At 44.9% G+C, this 21173-nt stretch overlaps 1 protein-coding gene across 1 annotated transcript in view; it reads left to right on the plus strand.

Moving 5' to 3' along the window:
- LOC311136120 (mitogen-activated protein kinase kinase kinase 4-like) overlaps positions 1-21173 on the plus strand; it is a 73527-nt gene that overhangs the window by 24437 nt on the left and 27917 nt on the right. Inside the window, exons 6-14 of the mRNA XM_084170204.1 lie at positions 2089-2352; positions 2546-2698; positions 9050-9207; positions 9367-9483; positions 16801-16900; positions 17178-17261; positions 17484-17768; positions 18169-18318; positions 18718-18879. Of these exons, the coding sequence (XP_084026330.1) occupies positions 2089-2352; positions 2546-2698; positions 9050-9207; positions 9367-9483; positions 16801-16900; positions 17178-17261; positions 17484-17768; positions 18169-18318; positions 18718-18879 (1473 nt within the window). The remainder of the gene's footprint in view (positions 1-2088; positions 2353-2545; positions 2699-9049; positions 9208-9366; positions 9484-16800; positions 16901-17177; positions 17262-17483; positions 17769-18168; positions 18319-18717; positions 18880-21173) is intronic.

Genomic DNA, 21173 nt, shown 5'->3' on the forward strand with positions numbered 1-21173 from the left:
CTACAGTCTCTGACCTAAAGTATTTCCAGGACAGACATCCCAGCTCATAAAGTTATACGTTATAAGTTAAGTAACAGAAAAATGCTGCTCACAGTTTGCTGCACAAAACAAATATTAGCCAACTTAATAGTTATAAGATATATAGCTGGCAAACATTTATACTGAACAAAAATATAATCGCAACATGCAACAATTTCAAAGATTTTACTGAGTTACAGTTCAGATAAGGAAAACAGTCAATTGAAATATATGCATTAGGCCCTAATCTATGGATTTCAAATGACTGGGAAGGGGCGCAGCCATGGGTGGGCCTGGGAGGGCATAGACCCACCCACTGGGGAGCCAGGCCCAGCCAATCAGTAAGAGTTTTTCCCCCTCAAAAGAGCTTTATTACAGACAGAAATACTCCTCAGTTTCATCAGCTGTCCGGGTGGCTGGTCTCAGACAATCCCGCAGGTGAAGAAGCCTGATGTGGAGGTCCTGGGCTGATGTGGTTACACGTGGTCTGCGGTTGTGTGGCCGGTTGGACGTACTGCCAAATTCTCTAAAACGATGTTGGAGGCAGCTAATGGTAGAGAAATGAACATTCAATTCTCTGGCAGCAGCTCTGGTGGACATTCCTGCAGTGAGCATGCCAATTGCACGCTCCCTCAACTTGAGACATCTGTGGCATTGTGTTGTGACAAAACTGCACATTTTAGTGGCCTTCTATTGTCCCCAGCACAAGGTGCACATGTGTAATGATCATGCTGTTTAATTAGCTTCTTGATATGCCACCCCTGTCAGGCAAAGGAGGAACGCTCACTAACAGGGATGTAAACACATTTGTGCACAAAATTTGAGAGAGAGAAGCTTTTTGTGCTTATGTAAAATTTCTGGAATCTTTCATTTCAGCTCATGATACACGTGACCAACACTTTACATGTTGCATTTATATTTTTGTTCAGTATAGTTGTAAATTCCATGCTTTAACTACATCACCTGACGCGTGCTGTACAACAGTGGGTGACTCACAAGGCTCCGGTCTCTTGTCGTTGTGTGCTTGTAAACAAACACCATGTGACTGGGGACTACCGGGAAGTTTCATAATGAAAAATTATGTGACCGGTGAAATGAAGAACGCAATCGTCTTTATCTTCTAACATATTGAACAAGTTGACTGCAGGTATTTACTTAGAAAGTAGCTACAAATATTCAAATGTTAAAAAAATCATAGTTTTGACGGTATTGAAAAACCATCCCGCAGGTGTTGGATATTGAATGAGAGAACTCTGCACACTGCAATCGATTCTCCTGACAACTTCTCTCATAGGTCTTCACCGGGTCTCGAAACATTGAGTGGTTGAAAGGTTGTCGTCAATTAACTACATGGATTGCAGTGTGGAATCCCTATCTATGGATTTCACACTATCATACCCATCCATACTGTGCAGGCTCAGATATTCACATTGTCCTTTCCATCACAGTTCCAGCAACTATAGCGGATGGTCCTTGCTATCCGGGATCCTTGGGACGACCCTATCCCCCATTGAAGTTGACATTTAAAATGGTTAAGGTTAGGTAAGGGTTAAGGTTAGGTTACACCTCGATAACACCGATAGCGTCATGAATTAGTCCCTGATTTAATTTTTAATAAGGCTTAATGGAGGTCGTTCTTCTAGTCTTCTCCATCACATCTGGGAAAGCAAATATGAATGCCAATCATGCAATCTTTTTTTGCACAATCACAAATGACCCTCATTCATACATAATTACAGTTAAATTGATTTTCCAACAAAGCTGCCACTGCACTGCAAGGTCCATTGGCAACTACGGTGTGCTGGTTGAAAAACAGTTCACCACATACTCAACTTGTAAACAGCAAGAGATTTAAGCTAGAAATGTACACTGCTCTTGTTAGGGATATTTGGAAACATTTTCTTCACAGTTGACCAGTGGAATTGACCAGTTGAATAGTCAAGAGGTTTGGGAAACTGCATTCCACTATGCTTACCTCATCACGCCGTCCTCACCCTCTCCTGCTCTGTAGTTTGCCGACATGCTAACCTCTCTGTGTATTGTGTGTTTTGTATGCGTGACTACCCCTAGTTCACGGACTTCCCAGACCCCATGCTGTACAGTGACTACCTACCAGAGCTGTCCCGCCACCTGTCCTCCTGTAGCGCCCCCTGTGGCCCGGAGCTGGGGGCGGACCAGGTCTCTTGGGAGGAGCTGCTGGACATGGACCTCCCCTCGTTCCGACCTGCCTTCCTGGTCCTGTGCCGGGTCCTGCTGAACGTGATACACGAGTGCCTTAAACTGAGACTGGAGCAGAGGCCTGCAGGGGAGCCTTCACTGCTCAGCATCAAACAGGTCAGCAGGCACACTGTTTTGCTATCTCTATTGTCGGATTCACTCTATTGGGCCAACCAGAACAGTACTGTGCTGGCTCAGATATTTTCCTTTAAAGCACAGTTCTATCGTCTATGGTGGATGTGTAACCAGGCCAGCCTATTACAGCTTGGCTTGATGCCCATGCTAACCGGAGTCTCCATCTGTCCTGTAGTTGGTGCGTGAATGTAAGGAGGTGTTGAAAGGTGGTCTCCTGATGAAGCAGTATTACCAGTATATGCTGACGGGGCTGGTCACAGACCCCCAGGGACTCCAGACCAACGCCAACATAGACGAGTTCGAGGACGACCTCCACAAGATGCTGATGGTAAGACAGACCTACTGAGTCAGGATTAGTGTTGCAAAATTCCCCGGTTTCCAGAAATCCTGGTTGGAAGATTCCAGGGGTATGAGGAAATAAGCAGGAAATCCAGGAATCCTCCAACCAGGATTTCTGGGAAACCAGATCATTTTTGGAAAGTTACAACCTAGTCAGAATCATCATGAAATGATAATAAGGCATAATAAGGGGGTCATACATGCTTATGTCAAGTCTTATAATGCATTATAACTGCACCATAACATAGAGGAGATGGAGAAGGACCTCCACAAGATGCTGGCTGTAACACAGACGAGCTACTGAGTACTAAACTGTAGAAGATGCAGTGGATCATTGGATCTCCACTGAACGTACTGTTTAGTCCTGGAATAAGTTCAACCTGTGTCTGGGAAATGGGGCCCTAAACCATTGAAATGTGCATTGATCAAAGTGTGTGCATCGTGCAGAGACTCTCTTCAATCCCATCTTCCTGTACCTTAGCTTCTCTGTATGGTGTAGAATTACCCCAGAGTTTACTTCCTGTACCTTAGCTTCTCTGTATGGTGTAGAATTACCCCAGAGTTTACTTCCTGTACCTTAGCTTCTCTGTATGGTGTAGAATTACCCCAGAGTTTACTTCCTGTACCTTAGCTTCTCTGTATGGTGTAGAAGTACCCCAGAGTTGACTGAGCTCAGAGAGTACAGCTTCTGCATCATGATCCTTTAACCAGGGGAAGTTACACCCTATGGGCCCTGGTCAAAATAAGTGCACTAAATAGTTTTAATGTCACATGCACAAGTACAGTGAAATGCCTTTCTTGCAAACTCAAATCCCAACGATGCAGTAGTCAATGTAATACTAGAAGAAATATGAAGAACACATTAAGTAAGTAAGCATATTATATACAGGGTCAGTTCCAATACCATATTTACAATGTGCAGGGATACTGGAGTGATGGAGGTAGATACAGTAGGGGAAAAAAGTATTTAGTCAGTCGTTTTCTGTAAGTCTTCACAAGGTTTTCACACACTGTTGCTGGTATTTTGGCCCATTCCGCCATGCAGATCTCCTCTAGAGCAGTGATGTTTTGGGGCTGTCGCTGGGCAACACGGACTTTCAACTCCCTCCAAAGATTTTCTATGGGGTTGAGATCTGGAGACTGGCTAGGCCACTCCAGGACCTTGAAATGCTTCTTACGAAGCCATTCCTTCGTTGCCCGGGCGGTGTGTTTGGGATCATTGTCATACTGAAAGACCCAGCCACGTTTCATCTTCAATGCCCTTGCTGATGGAAGGAGGTTTTCACTCAAAATCTCACGATACATGGCCCCATTCATTCTTTCCTTTACACGGATCGGTCGTCCTGGTCCCTTTGCAGAAAAACAGCCCCAAAGCATGATGTTTCCACCCCCATGCTTCACAGTAGGTATGGTGTTCTTTGGATGCAACTCAGCATTCTTTGTCCTCCAAACACGACGAGTTGAGTTTTTACCAAAAAGTTATATTTTGGTTTCATCTGACCATATGACATTCTCCCAATACTCTTCTGGATCATCCAAATGCACTCTAGCAAACTTCAGACGGGCCTGGACATGTACTGTCTTAAGCAGGTGGAAACGTCTGGCACTGCAGGATTTGAGTCCCTGGCGGCGTAGTGTGTTACTGATGGTAGGCTTTGTTACTTTGGTCCCAGCTCTCCGCAGGTCATTCACTAGGTCCCCCCGTGTGGTTCTGGGATTTTTGCTCACCATTCTTGTGATCATTTTGACCCCACGGGGTGAGATCTTGCGTGGAGCCCCAGATCGAGGGAGATTATCAGTGGTCTTGTATGTCTTCCATTTCCTAATAATTGCTCCCACAGTTGATTTCTTCAAATCAAGCTGCTTACCTATTGCAGATTCAGTCTTCCCAGCCTGGTGCAGGTCTACAATTTTGTTTCTGGTGTCCTTTGACAGCTCTTTGGTCTTGGCCATAGTGGAGTTTGGAGTGTGACTGTTTGAGGTTGTGGACAGGTGTCTTTTATACTGATAACAAGTTCAAACAGGTGCCATTAATACAGGTAACGAGTGGAGGACAGAGGAGCCTCTTAAAGAAGAAGTTACAGGTCTGTGAGAGCCAGAAATCTTGCTTGTTTGTAGGTGACCAAATACTTATTTTCCACCATAATTTGCAAATAAATTCATAAAAAATCCTACAATGTGATTTTCTGGATTTTTTTTCTCAATTTGTCTGTCATAGTTGACATGTACCTATGATGAAAATTACAGGCCTCTCATCTTTTTAAGTGGGAGAACTTGCACAATTGGTGGCTGACTAAATACTTTTTTCCCCCCACTGTATGTATAGGGGTAAGGTGACTAGGCATCAGCAGCTTGTATGTGAGTGGGTGTGTGTGTAGAGTTGGTATAAATATGGCCCTGTGAGTGTGCATAGAGACGGTGCAAAAAGAAAAGGTCAATAAAGATGCAAGGTAAAGGCTGATAGTCGTTATAGTATAGAAGTAGATCTAGATATACAGTAGATAGTCTGTGTAGCTGTTTATTTACCAGTCTTATTGGTTGGGGGATAGAAGCTGTTCAAGAGCCTGTTGGTGCCAGACTTGATGCTCCGGTACCGCTTGCCGTGCGGAAGCAGAGAGAATAGTCTATGGCTTGGGTGGTTGGAGTCTAATGATTTTCCGGTCTTTCCCTCCACACCGCCTGATTAAGATGTCCTGGATGGCAGGGAGCTCGGCCCCATTGATGTACTGGGCTGTCCCCCCCGTTTCCTGTAGTCCACAACCAGCTCCTTGGTCTTACTGACGTTGAGGGACAGGTTGTTGTTCCGGCACCACACTGCCAGGTCACTGACCTCCTCCCTGTAGGCTGTCTTATCGTCGCCGGTGATCAGGCCTACCACCGTTGTGTCGTCAGCAAACTTGATGGTTTTGGAGTTGTGCTTGGCCACGCAGTGGTGGGTGAACAGGGAGTACAGGAGGGTCTAAGCACGCACCCCTGAGGGGCCCCCATGCTGAGGGGCCCCCGTGTTGAGGTTCAGTGTGGTGGAAGTGTTGTTTCCTACCTTCACCACCTGGGGTCGGACCGTCAGGAAGTCTAGGATCCAGTTGCACAGGGAGGCGTTCAGACCCATGTAGTCAATGAACAGCATACTCACATAGGTATTCCTCTTATCTAGGTGGGTGAGGGCAATGTGGAGAGCAATTGAGATTGCGTCATCTATGGATCTGTTGGGGCGGTATGTAAATTGGAGTGGGTCTAGGGTGTCTGGGATGATGGAGTTAATGTGTGCCATAACCAGCCTCTCAATGCACTTCATGATTACAGATGTGAGTGCTACAGGGCGGTAGTCATTGTGCCATGAAGCCTTAGAGTTCTTGGGGACAGGAATGATGGCGGTCATCTTAAAATGTGGGGATTACAGACTGGGACAAGGAGAGGTGAATATGCCTGCCAGCTGTTCTGCGCATGCTCTGAGAATGCGCCCTGGAATACCGTCGGGCCTTGCGGGTGTTGACCTGATTTAAAGACCTTTCTCACGTCGGCCTCCGAGAGCGAGATCACCCAATCCTGTGGGTCGGTGACTCGCCCTCACACCAGGCACGATGTTGTCAATGCGTGCATAAAATTCATTGAGTTTGTCTGGTAGAGAGGCATCGTTGGGCAGATCACTGCTGGGTCTTCCTTTGTAATCCGTAATGGACTGTAGCCCCTGCCACATGCAGCGGGTGTTGGAGCCTGTGTAATATGATTCCACCTTATTCCTATATTGTCCTTTTGCTTGTTTGATGACTCTGCGGAGGTCGTAGTGGGACTTCTTCTACTTGTTCCTGTCCTCAGCCGTAGCCTCAGGGTTGTCTGCGATAGCTCGGTGTGCGGTAGCCCTGAGTTTAGCGCCAAACTTGGTGTTAATCCAGGGCTTTTGATTGGGGAAGCAACGAACTTCCTGTTTGAGTTTCTGCTTGTAAACAGGAAGCAGGAGTACATGATCTGATTTTCCGAATGGCGGATGAGGGAGGGCCTTGTATGCTTGCTTGTTGGTAGAATAACAGTGGTCTAGGACTTTATCGCCCCTAGGGAATAAATAGGGTGCCGTTTGGGACTCATCCAGATTAGGGAGGTGTACTGTATGAGAGGCTTGTGTGTCTCTCTGGATAGCTGGCCAGTACCCATGACTGAGGCTCAAAGGTATAGCTCCTGGTAAATCTACTTGAGAACACTGTGTGCTGATTTGTGGAGTGAGTGTGTTTTAACGAATCACTACAAAGCTGAAGCAGCACATGGTAGGGGTGTGGTAGGAATTGGCTTCAGTCAGTCACTGATTACTTCTCAGGAATTTGAGTCTGAACAGACTGCCGGCCGGTAGTCTGATAGAAACCTGATAAAACACGAAGTTCCTGAATTCCAAGAAGGCTCAGAACCACAGCACTATCAGGGTCAAAGTCTAGTCTACCGCCTGCTGCCAGCACTCAAAGCTTTACTTTAGGAATATCACAACCCTGCCCTGCAGAGCACAGGGGCTTGGAGTGCAGAGCAGAGGGGCTTGGAGTGCAGAGCAGAGGGGCTTGGAGTGCAGAGCAGAGGGGCTTGGAGTGCAGAGCAGAGGGGCTTGGAGTGCAGAGCAGAGGGGCTTGGAGTGCAGAGCAGAGGGGCTTGGAGTGCAGAGCAGAGGGGCTTGGAGTGCAGAGCAGAGGGGCTTGGAGTGCAGAGCAGAGGCGCTTGCAGAGGGGCCTGCAGAGCAGAGGGGCCTGCAGAGCAGAGCAGAGCAGAGGAGAGTGGCTTGGAGAGCAGAGCAGAGGGGCTTGGAGAGCAGAGCAGAGCAGAGGGGCTTGGAGAGCAGAGCAGAGCAGAGGGGCTTGGAGAGCAGAGCAGAGGGCCTTGGAGAGCAGAGCAGAGCAGAGGGCCTTGGAGAGCAGAGGAGAGCAGAGGAGAGCCGAGGGGCTTGCAGAGCAGAGGAGAGCCGAGGGGCTTGCAGGGCAGAGGAGAGCCGAGGGGAGAGCCGAGGGGCTTGCAGAGCAGAGGAGAGCAGAGGGGCTTGGAGAGGAGAGCAGAGGGGCTTGGAGAGGAGAGCAGAGGGGCTTGCAGGGCAGAGGAGAGCAGAGGGGCTTGCAGGGCAGAGGAGAGCAGAGGGGCTTGCAGGGCAGAGGAGAGCAGGGGGGCCTGCAGGGCAGAGGAGAGCAGGGGGGCCTGCAGGGCAGAGGAGAGCAGGGGGGCCTGCAGAGCAGAGGGGCTTGCAGAGCAGAGAGGCCAATACAATAAGAATGACCGCAGAGGATTAATATATTCCCCAGTATCTCTGCCAATACAGAGCAATACCACCAGATGCCTTATGGAGGATGGAATACAATATAGGGGGAATTTGTGTTAGGATAATGGTGGCGATATCACAAGCTCGGTTTCTGTCCAATTTGCGACAGATTTTAATGCGAATTTTATATTCTAAAATCTGGATGAAATATATGTGTGTTTCCATCAGACTGACTTTGTTGTGGATTAAAGGCTGTACGTGATGACGTAGTGCACATAAAAAACACTTTGGCGCTGAAGTTTTCCTGTACTGAATAAAAACACATGACTTTAATGTGTTTCTATTGCATTTTCCACTCTAGCGATTTAGATTTGTTACACAAGCTGTTGCGATAAATGGCAAACCTGCGCATGCATGCTCTCTAGACAACAGTTGGACAGGTTAGGTTATATGTTGAGATTGATAAAAGCATAATAGTTATTTGTTAATTGGCAGCTAAGCACCGATCTTCATGTCACATACAAATGAAGACCCTGAATTTTATTGGAAAGGAGCATCAAGTTCATCACCGTGCACTTTCACCATCCTGTAGCCTAAACTGCATGCTTTTCCAAGTCGCAGTGGGAGGACAACACAACATAGCATCGAGTGACTACAAATTTACCTCGACATGATGGTTATTCTATCAACAATTGCGCAATAAATTGTTTCCACCGCAATTCGTCGCATAGTTTAATTTTACCAACACAAAAAGATCCCACCATGTCGAACAAAGAAATTGTCTGTCGACATTTATGAAATCGTACCGACACTTCCTGTTTCCATCACAGCTGTCATGATTTTTTTATACAGCATGACTTACTGGAATATAAACTGTGGATAGAAACATGGTTACTGGCACGTGACAATCATATGGTGGAGAAACCATGCAAAGCTATTGTCAAAACACACATTTAGGAACTGGATTTGATTATCACGTCTCAAACTTGAGACGAAACTAACTGCTGCATGCACCTTTTTATTTAAATGAATAACATTGGAAATACACCTACCTGTAGGTAGGCAAAAAGATCCACTTAGCTGATGATCACCACACATTCATCCCTCTGTCTGCAGGTGTACTTTGACTACATGCACAGCTGGATCCGGATGCTGCAGCAGCTTCCCCAGGCCTCCCACAGCCTGAAGAACGTTCTGGAGGAAGAGTGGAACTTTACCAAGGTCATCACCCCCTACATCAGAGGAGGGGAGGCTCAGTCAGGGAAACTCTTCTGGTTAGTGTTTGACTGATTTTTGTTTCTTTGTTCTATTGTATCTCTTATCTCATTTTGAGCATCTATACTCCTTGGAAGCATCCAACTTGCTCCCTCTTCAACACTGTGTTTAGTTAGCTCAGCTTGGCTAAAGATCCCACCCTGCCTCTTCTCTCTCAGTGATATTGCTGGGATGCTGCTCAAGTCCACTGGGGACTTCCTGGACGCGGGCCTGCAGAGGAGTGGTGATGAATTCTGGGAAAGTGCCGACGATAGTACAGCCTCAGACGAGATCAGGTATGTCTTATTTTATGTTTTAGATAGTAGGAACTGCCAGGGACCTCACGATACGATATTATCACCATACTTAGGTGCCGATACAATATGTATTGCAATTCTCTCTAATTTTATTGTGATTTTATGTTCCAAACATATTGCTCATTATATAGGTCTGCTGCAGAGAGACGAGAGCGTATGAGAAAATTGATTTTGATCAGTGATGGAAATAAAAGTGCTGAAAACCTTGTTGGCTCACTATTTTAAAAGAATATGGAGAACAAGGTAAAGGATGAAAAATACAGGCGTTTTGGTTCAGCCGACTAGCGCAACCTAGCAAAAAGTATATACACAGAGTATACAAAATGTTAAGGACACCTGCTCTTTCCATGACATAGACTGACCAGGTGCATCCAGGTGAAAGCTAAGACCCCTTATTGATGTCACTTGTTAAATCCACTTCAATCAGTGTAGATGAAGGGGAGGAGACAGGTTAAAGAAGGATTTTTAAGCCTTGAGACAATTGAGACATGGATTGTGTGTGTGTGTGCCATTCAGAGGGTGAATGGGCAAGACGTAATATTGAAGTGCCTTTGAATGGGGTATGGAAGTAGGTGACAAGTTTGTGTCAAGAACTGCAACCCTGCTGGGTTTTTCACGCTCAACAGTTTCCCGTGTGTATCAAGAATGGTCCACCACCCAAAGAACATCCAGCCAACTTGACACAACTGTGGGAAGCATCGGAGTCAACATGGGCCAGCATCCATGTGGAACGCTTTCGACACCTTGTAGAATCCATGCCCCAACGAATTGAGGCTGTTCTGAGGGTAAAAGGGGTTGGGGTGCAACTCAATATTAGGAAGGTGTTCCTAATGTTTGGTATACTCAGTGTATATATATAGATTTATACAACAGGTGGGTCTAATCCTGAATGCTGATTTGGTTAAAACCACATTCCAGCCGGAGTCTATTCCACAAGTTACCAACGGCTAAATCTATGACGTTAAAATGCCTATTTACTCTGTTCCAGCTGACTGCGCAATCCACTGTCTCATCAGCCCAGCCAGGCAATTTATAAACTTGATCTCCACTATAAAAAAGCGTCTAGACATTATCTCATTTCTTTTAGACTAACATTTAGCTTTCAACAACGGAGATTTGTATAAACTTTGTCTGTCTCTCCAACATTTGCAACATTGTTTAAATATTCAAATTTGATCTCCAGCTGTCCCATGAACGTGTCGGGAGTGGGGATGATATATACAAAGAACTATCAATAGAAAACAGGTAAAACGAAACGAAGTGCAGCTAGTCTGCAGTCTTTCCAGCTTCAGTTTGAAGTGATTTGTGTTGTTGGCTAGCTCCTCTGAACAACAGTGTTCAGACGAGAGAGCACATTTTCTATGCCAGGAGAAATCGTGCATCATTAGCTCATTGTTATGGATGTATCTAAATAAATGTCACTAGAAAACAGCTTAAACAAACACAATTGCAGTTACTTTGCTGTTATTCTGGCTGCACTGTTTGACGTAACTGTAAATTAGCCGTAGTTGGCTAGCTAGCAAGCAAGGGATAAGAACGTTGCCAGCCAGTATGCCAATGGAACATTTAGAACGAAAGACTGGGTCGCGTCCATAGATACAGAACAAAAAGACTGAATGACTGGGTCGCGTCTCTGGCAGCCAAACCGATAGAACGAACAACCAGCCGGCTTGGGTAGCAACCCTAGATTTGTGTTGGGACTATATCTTGTGGAAGGATGAAATAGTATGAATAAAGTCATCAAAATAACGTTTTTAATGAAAATATGTCAACCATTATTTGAATATGTTGGTAACCCGTTGTATAAAAGTGATAACGTCCTCGAAGCCAGTGTTTGGTGGATATATTGGCACAGTTTGCCTCGACATCGTCTTGGGCCTAACAACACCTGTGCCAACATATCCTTCAAACACCAGCTTCTCGGGCATTATCACTTAACTATAGCCTAGCATTCTTCACAGCATTTAGAGTCATATACAATACATAATTGACTTCTAAAACAGTGTGTAACAGTTTCACATGCAATCGCTCAGACCGTGTAAAGATCAATATAAAAGCTGTGAGGCGCCTGTTTCTCAAACTAGACACTAATATATTTGTCTTGCTCAGTTATGCACCGGGGCCTCCCACTCCCCCAGTTTTCATCTGTGCTAACATAATTGCAAAAGGGTTTTCTAATGATCAATTAGCCTTTTAAAATTATAAACTTGGATTAGCAAACACAACGTGCCATTGGAACATAGGACTGATGGTTGCTGATAATGGGCCTCTGTACGCCTATGTAGATATTCCATCAAAAAACTGCAATTTCCAGCTACAATAGCCATTTACAACATTAACAAATGTCTACACTGTATTTCTGATCAATTTGATGTTGTTTTAATTGACAAATAAATTGCTTTTCTTTTGAAAACAAATACATTTCTAAGTGACCCCAAACTTTTGAATGGTAGTGTGTGTGTGTATGTATATATATATATTGCATATTGCATTTATATTTTTGTTCAATATATATATATATATATATATATATATATATATATATATATATATATATATATATATATATATATACTGAACAAAAATATAAATGCAATATGCAATAATTTCAAAGATTTTACTGGGTTACAGTTCATATAAGGAAATCAGTCAATTGAAATAAATGTAATTAGGCCCTAATCTATGGATTTCACATGCCTGGGCAGGGATGGAGCCATGGGTGGGCATAGGCCCAGCCTGACTCCGGTAAGACAAGGGGTGGCGGTCTGTGTATATTTGTAAACAACAGCTGGTGCACGAAATCTAATAATAAGGAAGTCTCTAGGTTTTGCTCTCCTGAGGTAGAGTATCTCATGGAAAGCTGTAGACCACACTATTTACCAAGAGTTTTCATCTATATTTTTCGTTGCTGTCTATTTACCACCACAAACCGATGCTGGCACTAAGACTGCATTCAATGAGCTGTATAAGGTCATAAGCAAACAGGAAAACGCTGATCCAGAGGCAGCGCTCCTAGTGGCCGGGGACTTTAATGCAGGGAAACTTAAATCTGTTTTACCTCATTTCTACCAGCATGTTAAATGTGCAACCAGAGGAAAAAAAACTCTAGACCACCTTTACTCCACACACAGAGACGCGTACAAAGCTCTCCCTCGCCCTCCATTTGGCAAATCTGACCATAATTTTATCCTCCTGATTCCTGCTTATAAGCAAAAACTAAAGCAGGAAGCACCAGTGACTCGGTTAATAAGGAAGTGGTCAGATGAAGCAGATGCTAAGCTACAGGACTGTTTTGCTAGCACAGACTGGAATATGTTCCGGGATTCTTCCGATGGCATTGAGGAGTATACCACCTCAGTCCCTGGCTTCATCAATAAGTGCATCGATGACGTCGTCCCCACAGTGACCATACGTACAGTACCAGTCAAAAGTTTGGACACACCTACTCATTCAAGGGTTTTTCACATTGTAGAATAATATTGAAGACATCAAAACTATGAAATAACACATATGGAATCATGTAGTAACCAAAAAAGTGTTAAACAAATACAAATATATTTTGTATTTGAGATTCTTCAAATTGCCACCCTTTGCCTTGATGACAGCTTTGCACACTCTTGGCATTCTCTCAACCTGCTTCACCTGGAATGCTTTTCCAACAGTCTTGAAGGAGTTCCCACATGTGCTGAGCACTTGTTGGCTGCTTTTCCTTCACTCTGCGGTCTGACTCATCCCAAACCATCTCAATAGGGTTGAGGTCAGGGGATTGTGGAGGCCAGGTCATCTGATGCAGCACTCCATCACTCTCTTTCTTGGTAAAATAGCCCTTACACAGCCTGTAGGTGTGTTGGGTCATTGTCCTGTTGAAAAACAAATGATAGTCCACTAAGCCCAAACCAGATGGGATGGCGTATCGCTGTGGTAGCCATGCTGGTTAAGTGTGCCTTGAACTCTAAATAAATCACAGACAGTGTCACCAGCAAAGCATCCCCACACCATAACACCACCTCCTCCATGCTTTACGGTGGGAAATACACATGCGGATATCATCCGTTCACCCACACCGCGTCTCACAAAGACACGGCGGTTGGAACCAAAAATCGCAAATTTGGACTCCAGACCAAACTACAAATTTCCACCAGTCTGATGTCCATTGCTCGTGTTTTTTGGCCCAAGCAGGCCTCTTCTTCTTGTTGGTGTCCTTTAGTAGTGGTTTCTTTGCAGCAATTTGACCATGAAGGCCTGATTCACACAGTCCCCTCTGAACAGTTGATGTTGAGATGTGTCTGTTACTTGAACTCTGTGAAGCATTTATTTGGGCTGCAATTTCTGAGGCTGGTAACTCTAATGAACTTATCCTCTGCAGCAGAGGTAACTCTGGGACTTCCATTCCTGTCGTGGTCCTCATGAGAGCCAGTTTCATCATAGCGCTTGATGGTTTTGCAACTGCACTTGAAGAAACGTTCAATGTTCTTGAAATGTCCCGTATTGACTGACCTTCATGTCTTAAAGTAATGATGGACTATCATTTCTCTTTGCTTATTTGAGGTGTTCTTGCCAAATAGGTATATATTCTACCTTGTCACAAAACAACTGATTGGCTCAAACGCATTAAGAAGGAAAGAAAATCCACAAATTAACTTTTTAAGAAGGCACACCTGTTAATTGAAATGCATTTTAGGTGACTACCTCATGCAGCTGGTTGAGAGAATGCCAAGAGTGTGCAAAGCTGTCATCAAGGCAAAGAGTGGCTATTTGAAGAATCTCAAATACAAAATGTATTTGTATTTGTTTAACACTTTTTTGGTTACTACATGATTTCATATGTTATTTCATAGGTTTGATGTCTTCACTATTATTCTACAATGTAGAAAATAGTAAAAATAAAGAAAAACCCTGGAATGAGTAGGTGTATCCAAACTTTTGACTGGCACTGTACATAAAACAAACAGAAGCCATGGATTACAGGCAACATCTGCACTGAGCTAAAGGATAGAGCTGCCGCTTTCAAGAAGCGGGACTGTAACCCGGACGCTTATAAGAAATCCCGCTATGCCCTCCGACGAACCATCAAACAAGCAAAGAGTCAATACAGGACTAAGATTTAATCGTACTACACCAGCTCCGATGGTCGTCGGATGTGGCAGGACTTGCAAACTATTACAGACTACAAAGGGAAGCACAGCCGCGAGCTGCCCAGTGACACGAGACTACCAGACAAGCTACATTTCTTCTATGCGCGCTTCGAAGGCAAGCAACACTGAAGCATGCATGAGAGCATCAGCTGTTCTGGATGACTGTGATCACGCTCTCCGTAGCCGACGTGAGTAAGAATTTTAAGCAGGTCAACATTCACAAGGCCGCAGGGCCAGACGGATTACCAGGACGCGTACTCCGAACATGCGCTGACCGACTGGCAAGTGTCTTCACTGACATTTTCAACATGTCCCTGACTGAGTCTAATACCAACATGTTTCAAGCAGACCACCATAGTCCCTGTGCCCAATTTACACTAAGATAACCTGCCTAAATGACTACCGACCCGTAGCACTCACGTCTGTAGCCATGAAGTGCTTTGAAAGGCTGGTCATGGCTCACGTCAACGCCCATCATCCCAGAAACCCTAGACCCACTCCAATTTGCATACCGCCCCAACAGATCCACAGATGATGCAATCTCTATTGCACTCCACACTGCCCTTTCCCACCTGGACAAGAGGAACACCTACGTGAGAATGCTATTCATTGACTACAGCTCAGCATTCAACACCATAGTGCCCTCAAAGCTCATCACTAAGCTAAGGACCTTGGGACTAAACACCTCCTTCTGCAACTGGATCCTGGGCTTCCTGACTGGCCGCCCCCAGGTGGGAAGGGTAGGTAACAACACATCTGCCACGCTGATCCTCAACACAGGGGCCCCTCAGGGGTGTGTGCTCAGTCCCCTCCTGTACTCACTGTTCACCAATTAACTGCATGGCCAGGCACGACTCCAACACCATCATTAAGTTTGCCGATGACACAACGATGAGACAGCCTAAAGGGAGGAGGTCAGAGACCTGGCCGTGTGGTGCCAGGACAACAACCTGTCCCTCAACGTGATCAAGACAAAGGAGATGATTGTGGACTACAGGAAAAAGAAGAGGACCGAGCACGCCCCCACTCTCATCGACGGGGCTGTAGTGGAGCAGGTTGAGAGCTTCAAGTTCCTTGGTGTCCACATCACCAACAAACTAACATTGTCCAAGCATACCAAGACAGTTGTGAAGAGGGCACAACAAAACCTATTCCCCCTAAGGAGACTGAAAAGATTTGGCATGGGTCCTCAGATCCTCAAAACGTTCTACAGCTGCACCATCGAGAGCATCCTGACTGGTTGCATCACTGCCTGGTATGGGAACTGCTCGGCCTCCGACCGCAAGGCACTACAGAGGGTAGTGCGTACGGCCCAGTACATCACTGGGGCCAAGCTTCCTGCCATCCAGGACCTCTATACCAGGCAGTGTCAGAGGAAGGCCCTAAAAATTGTCTCCAGCCACCCTAGTCATAGACTGTTCTCTCTGCTACAGCACGGCAAGCGGTACCGGAGCGCCAAGTCTAGGTCCAAGAGGCTTCTAAACAGCTTCTACCCCCAAGCCATAAGACTCCTGAACATCTAATCAAACTATCCCGCAGGTGAAGAAGGCGGATATGGAGGTCCTGGGCTGGCGTGGTTGTGAGGCCGGTTGGACGTACTGCCAAATTCTCTAAAACGACGTTGGAGGCAGCTTATGGTAGAAAAATTAACATTAAATTCTCTGGCAACAGCTCTGGTGGATATTCCTTTAGTCAGCATGCCAATTGCACGCTCCCTCAAAACTTGAGACATCTGTGGCATTGTGTTGTGTGACAAAACTGCACATTTTAGAGTGGCTTTTTATTGTCCCCAGCACAAGGTGCACCTTTGTAATGATCATGCTGTTTATTCATCTTCTTGATATGCCACACGTCAGGTGGATGGATTATCTTGGCAAAGGAGAATGCTCACTAACAGGGATGTAAACAAATTTGTTCACAACATTTTTGATATTGATATGATATTTTTGCTGAGTGTATATATTATGTTTTTTTTTTTAAACAAATCGATACTTGGAGTCAAAGTTTCGCTGTAATATCACGATTATGTAACAATGTCCCCCCCCCACCTCACTATTAGATATGTGGTTTTAAATATGACCAACTGAATTCCTCACTGTTGGGATAATAAAGTGAACTTGATTTGCTAAGAGACTGATGGTGAGCTGGTTTGTTGTCCTAGGCGGTCGGTAATCGAGACGAGCCGGTCACTCAAGGAACTGTTCCATGAGGCTAGAGAGAGGGCGTCCAAAGCTCTGGGCTTTGCCAAAATGCTCCGTAAGGTGACTGCAGTTTTTGTTTTTCCCCATCTTCCTCCTGCTAAGTTTTACTTGGCAAATGCATATATGTATGTTTTGTATTGTGTACGTAACTAAATGTATGCTGCTTTTTTGGTTAGGGTTCACTTGAAAAAGAGATGTCAATCTCAATGTGACTTCCCAGGTTAAGAATAGGAAGTATAAAAATAAAATAATTGGGTGTTTTGAGTGCTCTGACTTTCTCTCTATGCCTCTCTCTCGCTCTCTCTCCCCCTCTCTCCCCCTCCCCCTCCCACTACAGGACCTGGAGATTGCGGCAGACTTCAGCATTACCAGCGGGGTACCATGCCTCCTGGAGGCCCTCAAGGAGAGAAACTATGTCAAGGTACCTCAAATGACACCTTTCGTTCCTTTCCACCCTCTGTGCTATTCACTCTGTGTTCTACAGAGGGTCTGGGTCAATTCCATTTCAGGAAGTTTCTATTCAGGAACTAAACTGAAATTACAATATTCATCATTGCTTTTTCAATGAAATGGCCATTTCAGTTTACTTCCTGAATGTCCCTTCCACTTTGAAGGATGACAATGCTAACCTGTTTGTCTGCAGGTCCAGATCCCAGGGCTGGAGGAGCTGGAGGTGTTTGTCCCCTGTTCCCTGATGGACCAGCGGGCCCTCATCCTGCAGCTTCTTAACGCTGCAGCTGGTAAGGACTGCAGTAAAGAGCCCGACGAGATGATGGCAGAGGACGAGGCCTACCTGCTGATGAGCAAGCACGGCGCAGGGGACTCGCCTGGCGAGGCAGGCCAGGCTGCGGTGCAGTGGCAGTGGGACGGGGAGCTGGTCAAACTGGTACCTCAGATGGAGACTGTGGACACGCTACGGGCCATGAAGGTCGGTTGGTGGGAATTCTGGGAACAGGATTTATTAATCAATGTGCAGTATAGCCATGACAAGGTGTGTGATCTTGAGAAGAGTCCCATCTCCCATTCTGAAGTAGATTATTAAGCCTGGTTGCAATGGGAACCTATGTATAACATAGTATGCAGCTGCTTTCCACAAACAAACATTGTACCGACAGATGTAAGAGAAGAGAGACTGCTGACTTGGCTGTTAGACTGGACTATGACTCATCCTCAAGGACTTGACTCTGACTCCTTTAGACTTGACTCTACACACTCATCCTCAAGGACTTGAGACTTGACTCTGACTTGCCTAAAGTGATGCAGCCGGCCCACCTGGTGGCCCAAAGGAATTAATACATAATTGATTGTTTTCTTAATAAATTGATCAGGTGGAGAACCTGCTCCTGATAGTGATGCAGTCGGCCCACCTGGTGTCCCAGCGTAAGACCTTCCAGCAGAGCATGGACGAGCTGCTTACCCTCCACAGGGAACAAACTTCCAGCCAGCCCCTCATCGCCCGCGCCCTGGAGCATCTCAAGGTACCATCCGCTGGATTTATTTACCTTGATCATATACTGCTTTTAGTTTCCCTGTTGTAAAAAAAGATCCACTATTAAGCCCAAGTTTGAGCTGCAATTGGGAAAGTTCACAAATTACTTTGCCAAATGTCATGTTCATACTGCAGTGAGAGCTGTGAAACCAAAAGTCATGCCCATAACTGTTGTCTCTTATTCTTCCTCACATTGGAGGCCCTGTTTTCAAAAGCTGTTAGCTTCCTCTGTCCTCGATTAGACTTTTCCTGTGTGTTTGAAGCAGACCTCATAAAGTGATTTATTTTTCCTTTTAGTTAGAGAGGGAGTCAGAGACACACAGACACTCTCATTATTTCTCTGTCTTTCTCTCTTTCCACCCACCTCTTCCCTCTTCTCCCCCCACAGAACGAAGCCTTACAACTGTGTATAAAGATCAACACAGCCATTGACCGGGTGGAGTACATGTTCACGTCAGAGTTTGAGGTGGAGGTGGAGGAGTCGGAGTCGGCCACGCTACAGCAGTACTACAGAGAAGCCATGATACAGGGATACAACTTCGCCTTCGAGGTTATATAATAATATATAATAATATGAAGGTTGGGTTGATGAGGGTGGGTGTATGATAAGCAGTGTTGTAGTACAGTCTAGCTAATATCGCACCACTTTTAGCTGCTGCGCTACCAGTGTTGTAGTACTCGAGACCGGACTCGCCCACATATTGAGTGTCTCAGTCTTGTCTCGGTGTCGGATACATTTGTACTCGGTCTTGATTCGGTCTCGGACAGTGAGGACTCGTAATTTCTTCCCAAGACCAGCGGAGTAAAAAAAAAACTAATTGTCAGCTTCCATTCAGTCAGCGCATAACCGCTTTGCCAGGCCAAATATTCTTGAAACATTAATACAGTATCTTAACAGCCTTTATATCTATTATAGACATGTTTGTGTAGTGGCGAACCTATAGGCCTTCGGTGTGTGACAGGTTTGTGATTCTAAATAGACAGAAACCGTAATACCAGCACACTCATGTAGGAGAGTGCACTTTTTGTAAAACACAAAGGGCCAGTGGTGTAGTGATGGCTATATGCAGGTATCTGCCCTGTACCTACATTTCTTTCAGTGGGCATTGCTTATACTCAATTCTTAATCCCTACTGATGTGTATCAAAGTAGTGGAGGTATACAACTTATCAATTATGTAGTACAATAGAGAAATCATGCACAAAGTTGCCTACACAATCGCAAAGCACGTGAAATATATTCATTTTTTTTCTTCTTTTTTTTATCAGAATTATAATTATGATATAAAAATAATTATTATTTTATAAACCCTTACCCCTTCTCTGAAGGCGGACAAGGCCCATTGTTCCCCACTGTGTTTGGGTTAGTAATCATTTTTAGAGTGGCTCTATTTCTCTCAGCATGCATTCTTTCACTATTTTGAATGTCTAAAGAATCTGAAATATGAACACAGAAATACTGGACATTTTGAACTCTTATTATGGTGGTGATTTGAAAATTACAATCATGGTCTTGAAATGGACTCACATTTTTCTGGTCTCGAATCCCTTATCTCGAATATGAGTGTTATATGAGTGTTATAGTTGGAAACACTACCTCAGTACTCAGGGGTGGGCTAATAATGAGTTTTATAGTTGGAAACACTACCTCAGTACTCAGGGGTGGGCTAATAATGAGTTTTATAGTTGGAAACACTACCTCAGTACTCAGGGGTGGGCTAATAATGAGTTTTATAGTTGGAAACACTACCTCAGTACTCAGGGGTGGGCTAATAATGAGTGTTATAGTTGGAAACACTACCTCAGTACTCAGGGGTGGGCTAATAATGAGTGTTATAGTTGGAATACTACCTCAGTACTACAGAGAAGCCATTTTACAGGGATACAACTTTGGCTTCGGTGGTGGAGGGTAGCAGTGGGCTAACTGGCGATATTACTTATATTAGAGTCGGCAACCAGGGGCTGCTGGTGGCAACATGAGGGTGGGTTACTTTAGGTCAGAGTCTTTAGAATCTTCCTGAGTATTTCCTCAATACCCCTAGTGTGGAATGTAAACTGTGTATGGGAATGATTGTAAAGCTGTCTGTCTTTCCACACAGTGTTGCAACTAATTAAAATGTTCTGCTCAATGCCTTGGAGGGTTGTGTTAGTACAGTGATGAGCTGTAGAGATGTGGAGCTGTGGAGCTGTAGAGATGTGGAGCTGGAGAGATGTGGAGCTGGAGAGATGTGGAGCTGGAGAGTGATGAGCTGTTAGATGAAGGTAATTGTCAACAGATCTATTTGGGTCTGGTTGGACAATTGTTATCTTTCTGAGGAAGGCTGACACGGAAACACTGCATAGTTTTTAACAATATGTTCTATTGAACATGCCACAGAAATAAAGACATTTGGATAATAGCAAGATTGGCTTGGTCCTCGTGTTTTTGTCTGACCAGTCTAACACCTAAACCAGTCTAACCCCTAAATCAATCAAATCAATCAAATGTATTTATAAAGCCCTTTTTACATCAGCAGATGTCACAAGGTGCTGTACAGAAACCCAGCCTAAAACCCCAAACAGCAAGCAATGCAGATATAGAAGCACGGTGGCTAGGGAAAACTCCCTAGAAAGGCAGGAACCTAGAAAGAAACCCAGAGAGGAACCAGGCTCTGAGGGGTGGCCAGTCCTCTTCTGGCTGTGCCGGGTGGAGATTATAAGAGTACATGGCCATTTAAGGCCAGATTGTTCTTCCAAGATGTTCAAACGTTCATAGATGACCAGAACGGTCAAATAATAATCAGTGGTTGTACAGGTCAGTACCTCAGGAGTAAATGTCAGTTGGCTTTTCATAGCCGAGCATTCA

Source organism: Coregonus lavaretus, assembly GCF_964263955.1.
Source record: "Coregonus lavaretus genome assembly, chromosome: 1".
Classification (NCBI taxonomy): Eukaryota; Metazoa; Chordata; class Actinopteri; order Salmoniformes; family Salmonidae; genus Coregonus; species Coregonus lavaretus.